This window comes from Ursus americanus, chromosome 11, assembly GCF_024610735.1.
Source record: "Ursus americanus isolate L20-20 chromosome 11, mUrsAme1.1.p, whole genome shotgun sequence".
NCBI lineage: Eukaryota > Metazoa > Chordata > Mammalia > Carnivora > Ursidae > Ursus > Ursus americanus.
In genome coordinates, this window is record NC_142137.1 from 57,701,926 (window position 1) to 57,717,181 (window position 15,256).

General features: G+C 37.0%; 1 protein-coding gene across 4 annotated transcripts in view; it reads left to right on the plus strand.

Moving 5' to 3' along the window:
• The window catches only part of ADGB (androglobin), a 153,765-nt gene that overhangs the window by 103,598 nt on the left and 34,911 nt on the right, over positions 1 to 15,256 (plus strand). For all 4 annotated transcript variants that reach the window (XM_087865567.1, XM_087865568.1, XM_087865569.1 and 1 more), the window contains 4 exons: positions 2,743 to 2,877; positions 3,394 to 3,547; positions 7,228 to 7,415; positions 11,053 to 11,237. In XM_087865567.1, coding sequence (XP_087721693.1) covers positions 2,743 to 2,877; positions 3,394 to 3,547; positions 7,228 to 7,415; positions 11,053 to 11,237 — 662 coding nt within the window. The remainder of the gene's footprint in view (positions 1 to 2,742; positions 2,878 to 3,393; positions 3,548 to 7,227; positions 7,416 to 11,052; positions 11,238 to 15,256) is intronic.

Here is a 15,256-nt window from a genome sequence, read left to right on the forward strand (position 1 = left end):
AAAATAACCTAAAAATAATGAAAAAAATTCACAATGAATCAAATATCAAAATTTTAAATATAGAGAAAATCTAAATCTCTACAGTACTTGCCTAAACCTGAGAGTGAGTGTCTCGTTCCCCTCACCCTGCTCCTGGCCCCGGAAACTGCCGTTACCTAATCATCCAGCTTGACTGACTTTTGCTCCAGAACCTGTTTCTTACTCTTCTAAGATTCCAGTGTACATATACAAAGAAAGAGCACAACTCTTCTTTTCTTTTTTTTCTTATTTTCTTTTTAAAAGATTTTATTTATTTATTTGACAGAGAGAGAGAGACAGCCGGTGAGAGAGGGAACACAGGCAGGGGGAGTGGGAGTGGAAGAAGCCGGCTCCCAGCGGAGGAGCCTGATGTGGGGCTCAATCCCAGAATTCCAGGATCACGCCCTGAGCCGAAGGCAGACGCTTAAGGACTGAGCCACCCAGGCACCCCAACTCTTCTTTTCTAACTTGGTTTTGCATTGCGGGGAAGATCTCTGGGCCAGATTTATGCCTAATTTTCATTTAAATGAAATGCTAAACACATGAGCTCCCCTGTTAAGGAGTTGGTGTATTTGAAGGTGTAGGCGTATTTGAAACACAGGCAGAACTCCATCAGGGGGCTGGTGCTCCTCTCCATGTGACTTTCCAACATAGCCAAGAACGTTTCTTAGAAACTCAGCAAATATCCACTAGAAAGGCCATGCTCTTTCAAAGGTTTGAGTTCTACCCCCACATCTATTGGAAGGATGAAACTGACGAGGCTGGCTGATCTTTAAATTCAAATAGCAGGAGCATCCCAAGCTACCTCCTCATGTTAGCTGGCATCTCTTTTTTGGTCAAGAGCACGCATCTTTCAGTGTAAGACCTAATGCTAAACCCTGATCTACTAATTATCAGATGTGTGACCTGCGGTAAGTCTCTTATCCTCTCTGAATTTAAAATTAAAATTGCATTAATAATATTTAATATTTTATTAATACTATTTAATCAAGGGAAATAATAATTTTAATATAGGGAAAACAGTATCTACCTCATAGTACTATTCTTTTATAAGGGTGTAAAGATAAATTAAGGTAACACAGGAAAAGTACTTAGCACAAACTACAGATTGAGTCATCATAGAATATTAGCTATTTTAAGTATTACTTTATTATTACTACTAAATAGGGAACTTTGAGGTCCTGGAATCTAGACTTACATTCTCACATCTTAAGGGGCAGAACTTTCCCAAGTGAACTTTGGGCAAGGCTCAGTTTACTGATAGAACTTTCCTTCTGTACTAGATCCAAATTTAGAAGAAAATCTTTCAAGTCTGTCAGGAATATTTCTCTGGGTTATTCAAGATATTCCATATAGTACATTAGGGTTTTGATGGCCCTATATGCATTAGAATTTCCTGAGGCTTTCTAAAGTGTGGAATGTATCATGGGAACAATGACTGGAATACCTCTAAAATCCCTTGCTTATCTTAGAATGGCGGCTGGTCCCATTACAGTCATTTCCCTAGGTAGCCTGTTTAGCTGCTGTGCGAGCTCAGCCAACACCCACATTCGGATTAGGCCAGCCCCCATGTGATTGGCAGTGGTGCTCTGCATTGACAGACCACCAAACTGCAGTTCCCAGTTAAGGCAATCAGGTTATTTTTCACTTGAACTGGGACACTTTTATAAAAGGGACAGAGGGAGCAGTGCTAATAATTATGACAGGATTATGAGTGTAAACCGGACTGCCCCAGGCGAACCAGGATATGTGGTCAATCTTTGTTCTCATAACTCTCCTCAAAAGCTTAAAGCTCTCCCAAATATAAATCTGTCAATTTCTTCCCATCATCAAAGGCCAGTGATCTATTGGAGCATGTGAATCCTATCCCCCATAAGAATCTCCATGGCTTTGCTTTTCACTGATGATACAGTCAAGGCCATTGGCCTCCTGGAAGACAAGAACATCTCTAGATCTACCGAGACCTCTAATACAGAACCATTTTCTATGGCCATTATGGCTTCCATCCCAGCTAATTCCATAGACATTATAGAAAAGACCCTAGATTGTTGGTGCTACTGAAGCTAGATCCAGTTCCTGGTGGTGGAAGGGAAAGAACCTAGAGCATCTCTCCATGACTTCCATCATGTTCTGAATATGCCACAGCCTTCCAGGGGGCAAACATGGAGAAACCTCAACCCATAATTCTTGTAACCAGTTGCATATACCACTCTCTTATGGGCCAGAAATCACATAGAAGGAAAACTGACATTCTCCCCTGGATCACAGCCTTAGTTTTTTGTTTGTTTTAATCCTTTTTACAAATCCATTCCTTACTTTAAACTCCATTCTAGTATTGATTCTCACATCAATTCCAGGCCTTGAGTGCCCCCCCCCCCCATTTTTATTGCTACTTTGGCTGTTCCTGTTTTCCTACCCTTATAGTTTGAACTTCGGTGCTGATTTCCCACCCATAAACTGTAATTACTTTCTTGATCATGAATTAAGTTCTCCTTTGACTGAGAACTTCAGATAACTTAAGAGACCTTTGAGAGCCATCTTTCATGGTTGACCTGGAATTGGTATCCCTTACCTGGGTGCCATGCACTATGAACCCCACAACCGTTGATCAAGGACTCAACAGACTGTACTATTTTATGTTATTTTGCCTTCTCTTTTTGTAAATAAAATTTATTTTAAAAGTTACCTTTTCCATTGGAACTTAAATTATTTTTACATTTCTAGACTGATGTTTAAAAGCAAGTGCAAGTCTATTGAATCTTATCCATGCTATCAAGATGAAGACACTAAGATTGTTTTTGCTGACTATACCGTGACTTATGCAGACCAGCCACCAAGTACTTGGTTTATAGTATTCAGGTGAGGCTATCATAAATCGGCATATGATGTCATCTTTAAATGGCATGCAGTAGTCATATGTATAGAGTCTTATTTATGGTACTAGTGAAAGTATGAACGGATAGGTTGTTTTCACAACTTAGCACTTCTTCTGCGTCGCTATGCGTAAATGAGATTACAGGAATTTTTACCCATGTTTCTTTAAATAAAATATGAAGAATGTGAAGTTAATTATTAGTATTTTTATGAATATGATAAAGGTAATATAATAAATTGATGTGCTATCAGTATAGAAAAATCATTTATTTTTCGAGCAATATCATATTAGGTAAAAGTGACAAATTACTTATAAAATAGGATTTCTTCAAGGGTTTGCCTTTACATGACAAAATAGTATATTAATAATTTTAAAAACCATTATGTATACCTTGTAGTTATTTGAAACTTTAAACTTACTTTTTTATTTCTTGCCTGAAATGTAATTTCAAACTGTCTTTGATTCATGTCAAGAGGAAGTTCATGTTTTTGTAATTACAGAGAAACATTTTTGGTTCCTCAAGATGTGATTTTGCTTCCCAAAGTATACACTACACTTCCGGTCTGCGTGCTCCACGTTGTTAACAATGACACAATGGAACAGGTGCCAAAGGTGTTCCAAAAAGTGGTGCCTTATCATTATACCAAGAATAAGGTAGGTGCACAATTTATTCTCCCTTTTTGATAGACTGGCCGTGAGAAGCCAGCGCCTTAGTAAGATTCCAGGAGAAGGTAGAGCAGATGTGCTTTTCAATCTACTTAACAGAGGAAGAGGGTCCTGGTCTTTTTCTGTAGAAGTCCATTTATTTGACAGCCCAAGGTACTTAATGTGAGTGCTAGAAAATTCACCTCTCAGCTCTCTTTTTTCTTCTCTCTGAAGAAAATATGACAAAAGGAAAGCATTGGAAATTCCTATTAAAATCATAAAATCGTACAAACCCTTAAAATGGAAATGAAGGTAAAGGGCTCATTTAGTCCTGTTCTTCAATCAAATCAGCTGGTTGTCTCAGTTTCCTGCTGGGTTTTTATTCCATCCCTAAGTATTTCAGGAGATTGTGATTACATGACCACTCACCACCCATCACCCCCAGTCTTTTCTAGGGCTACACAGATTCCTTAAAAAGCACTTGGCGCATTACTCCTGCTGCCTGATAGACCCTGATTTCTGATGATCCCACTCAAATCAGGTTGACTATTTGAATCATCTTTGTGTTTTTGGTTATTTCCCCTAAGAGGGAAGCGTAACAAAAGGCAGCACACACCTACACTGCAAACTGGGCGATTTGCTTTGACTCTGATCTTTCATTCTTTACCTCCCTGGGTTCGAATATTTCATTTTTCTCTTTGGGCTATGGTTGTAATTGACTTTCAAAGTTCATTTCAGCCCATGATTCTGTGCATTATTTTGCACAAATTAAGACATACCTATCTAATGAATACTGGTTTATAGGAAGGAAGGATAAATTTTAAAAAATATTAACTCCGTAAAAAACCTAATAGCTCTTTTGAGTTGTTTAAGAGATTTTTTTTGAATGAGATTTAAAAATTTTTTAAGGCTTGGAAAGGTTTTGGGATGCCTGGGTGGCTGTCGGTTAAGTGTCTGACTGTGGCTCAGGTCATGATCTGGGATCGAGCCCTTCATCAGGCTCCCTGCTTATCGGAGAGTCTGCTTCTCCCTCTGCCTCTGCTGCTCCCCCCTGCTTGTGCTCTCTCTCTCTCTCTGTGTGTCTCTCAAATAAATAAAATCTTTTTAAAAAAGACATGAAAGACTTTTAAGATTTCATCGCAACTCTTAGTAGCAATAAATGAGAGCAGTTTTAGATTCATAGCAAAATTGAGAGGAAAGTACAGAGATTTCCCATATACGCCCTGCCTCCACATGTCCACAGCCTCCCCCATTATCGACAAGCCCCACCAGAGTGGCATATTTATTATGTTGATCATCTTATATTGACGCATCATAATCCCCCAAAGTCCATAGTTTATATTACGGTTCACTGTTGGTGTTGTACATTCTATGGGTTTGGACGAATGTGAAATTACGAGTGTCTGTTATCATGGTATCATAAAGAGTGTTTTCACAGCCCTAAAAATCCTCTGAGTTCCACTTGCATATTCCACCTCCCCAACCCCTGGAAATCCCTGACCTTTTTACTGTGTCCATAGTTTTGCCTTTTCCAGAATGTTGTACAGTTGGAATCACATACTGTGTAGTCTTTTCAGATTGGCTTTTTTCACTTAAAAACATGCACTTGAGATTTTTCCGTGTCTTTTTATGGTTTCATAGTTCATTTCTTTTTAATAATAATAATCCACTGTGTTCATGTAGCAAAGTTTATCTACCTATTCACCTATCGAAGGACATCTTGGTTGCTTCCAAGTTATGGCAATTACAAACAAAACACCTACAAACGTCTACGCACAGGTTTTTATATGGACATAAGTTATTTATTTATTTTTTTTTTTTAAGATTTTATTTATTTATCTGACAGAGATAGAGACAGCCAGCGAGAGAGGGAACACAAGCAGGGGGAGTGGGAGAGGAAGAAGCAGGCTCATAGCGGAGGAGCCTGATGTGGGGCTCGATCCCATAACCCCGGGATCACGCCCTGAGCCGAAGGCAGACGCTTAACCGCTGTGCCACCCAGGCGCCCCTGGACGTAAGTTTTTGACTCATCTGGGTAAATACCAAGGAGCACTATGCCTAGACTGTATAATAAGAATATGTGTAGTTTTGAAAGAAACCACCAAACTGTCCTTCAGCGTGTCTGTACCATTTTCCATTCCCACTAGCAGTGAACGGGAGTCCCTGTTGCTCTGTATCCTCATCAGCAGTTGGCATTTCCGGTGTTAGGCATCTGGGCTACTGTACCAGGAGTGTAGTGGTAACTCACGGTTGTTTGGGTTTCTCTGATAATAAACAATGTGGACCATCTTTTTGTATGCTTATTTGCCATCTGTATATCTTCTTTGGTGAGATGTCTGTTAAGAATTTCAAACTAGGCTGTTTGTTTTCTTATTGTTGAGTTTAAGGAGTTTTTGCATATTTTGAATAACAGTCCTTTATTACATGTGTCTTTTGCAAATATTTGGATATTGTGTTACTGTTGCTCAGGAATCTTGTAGTTGTTTAGAATAGTCGGGTTCTCTCTTAAAACCCTACCACTGGTTTGGTTTTAGACTTTCACTTAGCAATATCTATCCCACCATTTTATAACTCTTTTTTTCCCCTCTCAAACTTATTCTCTGAGCCTAGACAAACACAAAATCAGAGTCATGTGATTTTATTTTGCTTCTTAATGCATTAGTACTACAAGCTCAAAAAATAATGAGAACAACAATAAATCTGTGCATTATACCTTACAAATAAAAATACCTTAGTATACATGATTTATCTTCCTTTATTTCCTTGCCTCGAACATAATGTTAAAAAGTCCTTATTGGTGTTGCAATTCTCATCTCATTATGGGTATTGTAATTCTGGGTAATATTCCTAGATGTTTATTGCATGTGTTGAATTCATTCTGTCTAATGTATTTCTAGTTTTTGTTTCTGAAAATCTAAACATATCAGAGAGCTTCCTTTGCATCAAAATCAACTAGAATGCAAGTCTATATTTTTCTTCCTTATTAGAAGTGTCTGGAATTATAAACTCAGAATTACTTTGAACTTTTGTATCTAATTACGATGTCATGCTCTTGCTTCACGCACATTTTCGCCATATGGCTATCCAATTATGTAGAACCAAGTTATTACCCACTATGATGTTATCCCAGCTTTCTTACTGCTTCCTTTCCCCAACCTGAAAAGCTCATCTCCTTACTCATATCTGGGTTCCCTGGAACCAGATCTGCTGTTAACTTGATAGCTTTATCTGCTACTTGTCACCCCAAGGGAACTACATGTCTATAAATGCTTCTGCTTTTCTCATCTTGTGTTTAAAAAACAGGGATATCAGGGAGGAAGTTATTGGGCTACTCCAGGGTGATGCAATGATAAAAATCCACCTTAGCGAGCATTAGAAGAATTGGAAGAATTAGAAGACTTGGAAGAAAATGTAGCTACCATCTGTCAGAGTTACGCACTTTGTGTTATAGCTTGAAAACCACACAAACAAAAGTGTTAGGAGTTACTCGTTTTCTCTAAAAACATGTAAGATGCACTTTCTAAGAGGTATTTCAAAATGTAATGCTAGTGATTTTCATTTATCAAGAGATCTTGGAATCTTTACATATATCAAGATAATAAAGCATTTTAGTACTGTGAAGCCATATGTTGTACTTTGAAAGACCAGTAACAGCATGTCTTACTTCTGTCTAATTCTCTTTCCTCTAGAAAGGCTACACATTCGTGGCTGAAGCATTTACTGGTGACACATATGTACCATCCTCACGATGGAAACTGCGCCTCATTGGTTCCTATAATCCACTCCCATGCCTATCTCGAGAGTCTCCATGCAATACTTTCACCATGAAGGAAATCAGAGATTACTACATACCCAATGATAAGAAAATTTTATTCAGGTATAAGTATATGACAGAAAGGAAATGCCTCAAATTGGCATTTTTTGCAACCAGTTGGGTGTTGACACATTGTCCGTCAGTGACCATGGCTACAGAGTTGGGCCTCTAGATACGCACAGGGCTCTGGGCTTGAACACAGTTAACTATTAATATATGAAAATATTATTAAGGAAGTAAAGGTCACCTGTAATCAAACAACCTAGAAACAATCACTGTTAGTATCCTGTTGTATTTTCTTATGGTGTTTTTCTTCTAGTCACAGCTTAACGTGATTAAAATCATAACGTAATTAAGTTTTGTAATCTGACCTTTTTACTTAGCATTATAGTATGCACATTTCCCAGTGCCATTAAGATATTTTGTGACCTGTTTTTCATGATTACATAGTAATCATTTGTAGGAAAATACAACAATTTACTTTGGTTATTTTACAAACTTTCCATTTCTACTTTTCTATAGTATTAATAGAGATGTGATAGGCATATTTTACTGTACATATTAAAGTAAATTCTTGATTATTGTCTAAAGATTTATTATTTTAAAGAGATTGTATGTTTTAAAGATTGCATATGTATTGGTTAATTTGTTTTCTAAAGAAACACCTAAGTCTATTTGACAATATACGCACAAATATAATTTATTGTATTCTGGCTAATTTTCCCCTCTAATTCTTATTTATTTGTATTTTAAAACTTTTTTTTCTTTTAAAACACATGCACACATTTTTGTAATGTAAAATAGCAGGTAGTGAAATTAAATTACAGAACAATATATACAGTATATCCCAAGCATATGTTTTTGTTTATATATTTGTTTATGTATTTTATGTGTAGGTGAAAGTTTAGAGAAAATACTGAAAGAAAACACATGCACTGAGGGTAACAGAGGGGCAGAAAATTCTCTCTTTAATCTGTCTGCTTCTTGTCATATGTCTGCACATTGGCTATTAGAAAGAAAGCAAGGAAAGAAGTGGGAGGGAAACATACCAGTAATTAAAAATAACAACTGTGATAAGATATTTTAACTACTCTGATAGGAAGCCACTGCATCACACTGCAAGGCCACTAATAGGAAATAAGTAATATTTAACCCAATATCCAAATTAGTCCCAGAAGCTGGTACTGAAGCTGTCAAGCTTGGTGGGAGGAAGTTGAGGAGGGAACTGCTTTATGAGCAAATGTGAAAGTTCAGAAATTAAGGAGTGTGTGACCTTTTCAGAGAAGTGAAGACATTTGTTTGCAAAGTGGGGCTCTAGGGGGCTATGGCAAGGGTAAGGCCAGAGAGGCAGGCAAAGCCCTTTCCTGAAGGGCTTCATAAGGCAAGAGATTTAGATTGTACCTGAGAGGCAAAACATGCTTTGAGGAGTTTTAAGAGAAACGGCCATAATAGACTTGTATTAAGACATTATACATGCAAAGCATGAATTGAAGAAAAAATATATTTTAAATATAATTTTTAAGAGCAGAAACGTTGTTAGAACCATATTATTGTGAAATTATATATAATCATAAAAGTTATAGAATGTGGAAGGGGAAAAAAAACCTCAAAAGGCTGCAGTGTGTTGAATAGATGAAGGGCAGCGTAACTGGAGATGGGGGAGCCAGACAGGAGGAAGCTTTGAAATAACCCAGGTGTGTGCTGGTGGCCACCTGGAGCCGGTCAGTGGATCTGTTCGCTCCTGCTGCCGTAACAAAATCCAACAAACTGGCAAAGTGGGTGTGGCCTCAGCAACTGAAATCAATTGTCTCATAGTCTCATGGTTTTTGATGCCAGAAGACTGAAATCGAAGTATTGGTGGGGATGGTGCCTACTGAGGGCTGTGAGGGACAAGCGATCCCATGCTTTCTCCTAGCTTCTGGGGATTTCTGGTAATCCCTGGTGTTCTTTGACTTATAGACTTACCGCCATGATCTTTGTATTCACCTTCACTTGGCATTCGCCCTCTGTGTCTCTGCTTTCAAACTTCCTGTCTCATAAGGATATCTATCAGTTATATCGGATTAGGGCCCACCCTAATGACCTCATGTGAACTTGATTCCTTCAGACAGACCCTGTCTCCGAAAAGGTGACATTGTGAGGTACTGCGGGTACTCCAGGTACTGGACTCCAACACAGCTTTTATGGGGGGACACAACTGAACCCATAATAGGCAGTGACAGTGGATCTGGAGAGAAGTCAAAGGGTTTTAAGACACGGAGGAAGTCAAATCGACAGCCCTGTTTGGTTGGGACTCCTGGGGACTGACTTGGGATCAGCTGGACAGTAAGTGTCCTTTACTTAGATAGTAGTTACAGAGGAAAAAACCCATTTGCAGGTTGGGCAATAGGAAGGCAATTCGTTCATCTTTAGATGTTAATTATAGGTAGGTCAGTGAAACATCCAAGTTATATTGCATATGGAGTTGGGCTGGAGACACAAATCTGGGAACTATTATTCTGTTTGTGCCCATGGAAATGCCCAGCAAAGTTTGTACCATGACAGTCAGACCTAAAGAATATTAAGATTCTCTGATGGTTATGGGAATGTCAATGGGAGAGAAGTCTAAAAAAAAGCCAACCAAAATAGAAGGCAGAGAAGATGTCACACTTGTGGGAGAAGAGTTTTTGAAGAAGAGGAAAATGAGGGTTGACTCAACCTTGTCAAATTCTCCTGAGACATCAAGAAAGATGAGAACTGAAATTTCAGTGGTGACAAGCTGCTGGAAGCTTGCAAGAGCAAGGTTAGCACTTTGATTGGCGGCTGAGTAGAGTGTTGTGAGCCAATAGGAAGAGATGAGGTTGTGGACACTGGCAATCAATAACTCTCCTTTGATGCCAACCTGGGGAGGAGTGAAAAAATCAGCAGAGGCTAGACCTCAAGGTTGGTTGAAGGTTTTTTTTGTTGTTGTTAGTGTTTTTGGTTTGTTTTGCTTTGATTTCTTTGTTCAAAGATGGGTGAGACCTGCACGTGTACAAAAACCAATGACAAGGAGGAATAAAGGAGGGCAGATTTAAGATACAGGAGAAAGGTGATATTTAGAAAAGCAAATTTCTAGAGAAATTGAAAGTTTATCAGGTCCTGAGCATTTGTGAGGATTCACCTAAACTAGGAAAAAGAACCCCAACAAGATAAAAAAACAAACAAAACAAAACCTCTTTGGTTGCATCAAGGGAGGGGTTGGGATGGTATTATACTGTAAATTTTGTCTTTTTGTAAAGATTTCTAACTCATGTGGTAAAGGTTGAGAGTACTTATTTTGATTTCTCTGTATTTTTATGAATCAAAGAAACATGGTAACAATGAAGCTTTGAAGGATGTTGCCAGTTGTCCAACTGGAGAGGAGGGTATAATGGGAAGATTTTGCATGTCCATAGTTTGCAGATCTATCATGTTTTATAAGTGTTTATCATCTCTAAACAAAAGTTACATTTCCTGCTTGGGATCTGATGATAATAAATGTCCTATGCCTTTCATTTTAGATAGCATATTAAGATCTTTTGTCAAAGTCTATAATAGCAATAATGTTTCCAGGATTTGGGTCAATTTTACACAATGGATTTATTTTTAGATTATCATATCAGCAGATTATACAGTTTCCTTTACTGACTTGAGGGAAAGATCAATAAACTGTTTATAAGTCAAATGTTTTTCTTTATAGGTATTCTGTTAAAGTTGCTTTACCGAATCCTGTTACGGTACAGGTACGCACATCCAAACCAGATGTATTCATCAAGCTACAGATCTTAGAAAATGAGGAAATTATTGTCAGCTCCACTGGGAAAGGGCAAGCTATCATCCCAGCTGTTAACTTCTTGGGGAGTGAAAAAGTTGTGAGCTCCCAGTGTGAGTGTGCCTTTTGCTTTTTTAAATGTGTTATTTAGATCCATAAATAAGTATTTATGTTTATGTAACTGATTTTAAAATATTTTATTTAAGGTAAAATAGCAAATAAGCATTTCCATCTGTAAAACTTGATATTATAGTAAAGCCTTTTAAAAAACTATTGCATTTGTGTGTCAGATTAGTCTCTGAAGATAAACAGATTGCTATAATTCTACCTTGAAGACTGTCTTATTACATGAACCTTCTTAGAATTCTGAATAAGAAATAACATTTTTTATTATTTGAAAGAATTTTTTACTGTTCTTTTATCCCTAATTCATTATTTTTAGAAAATTTTCTATTAAAATTGACAGAAACTTTGAAATCATTACTTTCAATGTAATAGTCACAAGAACTATTAATTAATAAGATAAAATTGTTTCTGAAATAATGGAAAACAGAGATACTGAGATACAGACTCAGTTATTTTAATAATGATTCTGACCATAAAAATAATACATTGCCCAATGTAGAAAATTTTGAAACAGAAAATTGTAAACAAGAGAACAGGAAATCCCTTTACTTTTCCTGAATTCTGCCGCTATGTTTTTTTTTTTTTTAATAATTTGTTATATCTTTTTTTTTTTTAAGATTTATTTATTTATCTGGGGCACCTGTGTGGCTCTGTCGGTTGGATGTCTGCCTTCAGCTCAGGTCATGATTCCGGATCCCAGGATCCAACCTTGTGCCGGGCTCCCTGCTCAGCAGGGAGCCTGCTTCTCCCTCTGTCCCTCAACTCGCTACTGCTCTCTCTCTCCCAAATAAATAAATAAAATCTTAAAAAAAAAGTTTTTTTTTATTTATTTGAGAGAGACAGAGTGTGCATACAGGAAGTGGGGGGCAGGTAGAGGGAAAGAGAGAGAGAATCTCAAGCAGACTCCCCGCTGAGTGCAGAGCTCTACACAGGTCTCAATATTACAACCCTGAGATCATGACCTGAGCCGAAATGAAGAGTCAGACGCTTTACTAACTGACCCACCCTAGTGTCCCTAAATAATTGATTATATCTTACAGTTGACCTTTGCATAACAATTTGTAGCCAGCATCCTTCCTGAACTCTCATTCCCAATAGTACTTATGTTGATTATCTTAAGTGTATAAGCAAATTACTAAAAATAACTTTCTACTTGTGTTCTAATATTTGAATATTTCTTTTCTTTTTTTTTTCTTTTCAGTCTTTTTTTAGAATAGATGCACCCAAAGCAGGGCTCTCTTTATTTTTTCTTAGTAAGCCTGTAAACAATGTGTGAGTTGTCATTGTAGCCTAGGGATATACCCTTCCAGTATGAGTAAGAATTTGGAGGACTAGAGAATTGAAGACCTCACGCTGTAATGGCCTAGGGAAGTGGGAAATGCACTACATTAGATTAGTAAGGCTGAGCTTGAGTGCAATTGCAAATTAAGCAATTGTTTTGATCCTGTCTCCTTTTCTCCCATTATTTGCCCTTCATCCCTGAATATACCCAGGGTTGTTTTCAGGACTCAATTCACATTACTACAGGTCGTTTTTCATTCAAATCTGCCTTCACTCCATTTATATCTTTTCCATCGATATATTAAGACTATCAGAGTACTGTTAAGTTTTGCTAGTCTGAATGCTGCTCTTACTCTTTAAGTTGGCTCTGTTTTCTTCGTTCTAATCCAGTCTACACAGATTTCATAGTTTGCTTCATGCAGGGATACCTTAATGCCAAAACTTTAGCAGGCACTTATATACGACTCTCCCACGGTACTTTTGGCCTCTTGTTTTTTTCTTTAGATAACTAGTTAGCCCCAACATTCTTCTCCAAATCCTTTCATTCAAATTAGTAGTCAGGGGCACGAGAATGGCTTAGTCGGTTAGGCAGCTGCCTTTGGCTCAAATCACGATCCCAAGGGCTTGAGATGGAGACCCGAGTCAGGCTCCGCCTCAGCGGGGAGCTTGCTTCTCCCTCTGCCTCTGCCCCTCCCCACCGCTCATGCTTGTGCACAAACACACTCTCTCTCCCTCTGCTCTCTTAAATAAATAAATAAAATCTTCAAATGACTAGGGTCAGACACTGTTTATAGTTTGTCACATAGGTTATCATTATTTCATTTCAAAGATTACTATTTCCAAGAGAATTACACATAAACATTTAAATAATTTTATGAGTTTACTTAAGGCAAAGAAAGGGACAGAAATGGAGTAGAAGGGTAATTGGAGCAGAATTCAGAAATTAATCTAAAATTACAGCCATTATCCAAGATTATTCTTTTACAAAGTATTTCTGTTTTCACATTTGTATTCCTAGATGGCATTCAATACAATTTTTTTTATTTCCCTTCAAACCATGTAAAAATCTATCATTTTCCTTCTGATTGCCTTGACTATATAGATTAATTTAAGGAGAACTGACACCTTCATAATATTGAATTCATATGCAAGTAAAGGCTATTTCTTTCCATTTATTCATGACTTTTTTTTAAGTTTCACAGAATGGATTTTAAAATTTCTCCATAGATACAGATAGAGTTGTTACTGTGAGTTACATTATTTCTTTATTTAGATTTCAAACAGGATATTATTTTTAAAGGGATGCTAATAACTTGTATTTACGAATTATATAAGCAGACATTGAAATTCCTTTTTCTTTCTAAACATCTTTCAGTGGCTTCTCTTGGAAACATATTTATTTATGAATTCTTTACGACCTGTATTTCTGGAGCCCCCACCAAAAGTACATGCAAAAAAAAAATGTGTGTGTGTATGTGCACATAATATTTGCAGGAGAATAGGATATGGCAGACTATGATATTTATTCTGCAAGCACACATTTTATTGCACTAAAGAAATAAACTCCATTGCAAAGATGTGGAAGGCCCTAAAGCGACCCAGTGGCGAAATCTGAAATATAGGCCTCTTCAGGTTTTGCTTTATCTCATGGGAATTTTAAAGAATGTCAATGTATTTTATTTCATATAATTTTAAAGAATAAAATCTTATACCAGTACTCATGCTGTAGGGTTAATATCAAATTTGAAATTTTCCACAGATTCTACAATCTAAGGAATTCGGTCTTTGAGGAAATACTACAGACTAGGGATAGTAAAATATTTTATTTCATAGGACTGTACAAGGCTCAATTTTGTTGATGATATACCGTAACTAATGTAGTCAGTCTCCTACTGATAGTGATTTGTGATAACTTTAATCTTATATTTACACAAAGAATGCGGAGTTGTTTTTTTTTAAAACGCACGTATATAATTTTCTGAACTTATATATGCATATATATTAGATAAATGCTTAGATGTTGAACTCTGGGGTCAAGGGTACCTACAGTTTAATTTTGGTATATATTGTCAAATTGTCTTCCACTGCGTTTGTGTATACTTGTCATTTTATCCTTAATTCTGCTATCACATTCTTGACTTTTGTCAATCTGACTGCTAAAAATGTTAATTTGTATTATACTTGGGGTTAGTGAAGTTCAACCATGTATGATTTTATAGATCTTATTTATCTTCCTTTTATATTTTATTTTTGTAAATTTTTTTGTGTGGTATGCCTATTTTTCTATTGGAATTAGCTGGGTTTTTTTTTTTTCTTATTGATTTGTAGATTCTCCTATATTAAGGAAAATTTTCCCTTTTTTCATCTGTGGTCGAATGATGGGTTGAATGAATGACTTAATGTCTGAAGGAAGTAATGAAGGAATTACTTCACAAGGGTAGAGATTTCGTGTCATTCATTTTTAACTGTTAATCAAAGTATAATTTATACAGAGCAAACAGCACAAATCTAATTTGATGAATTTGGTAAGAGCGTACGCTAGTGTGACCCACACCTCTAACAAGATACAGACATTTCTATCACCTACAAAGATCTCTCAAGGCCATTTCTATTCAATTCCCCCCTCCCCAAAGAGGCAACCACTGTTCATATTTTCACCACAGGAGACTAATTTTACCTACCCTAGAACTTCATGAAACCACACAAATACTCTTTTGGCACTGGT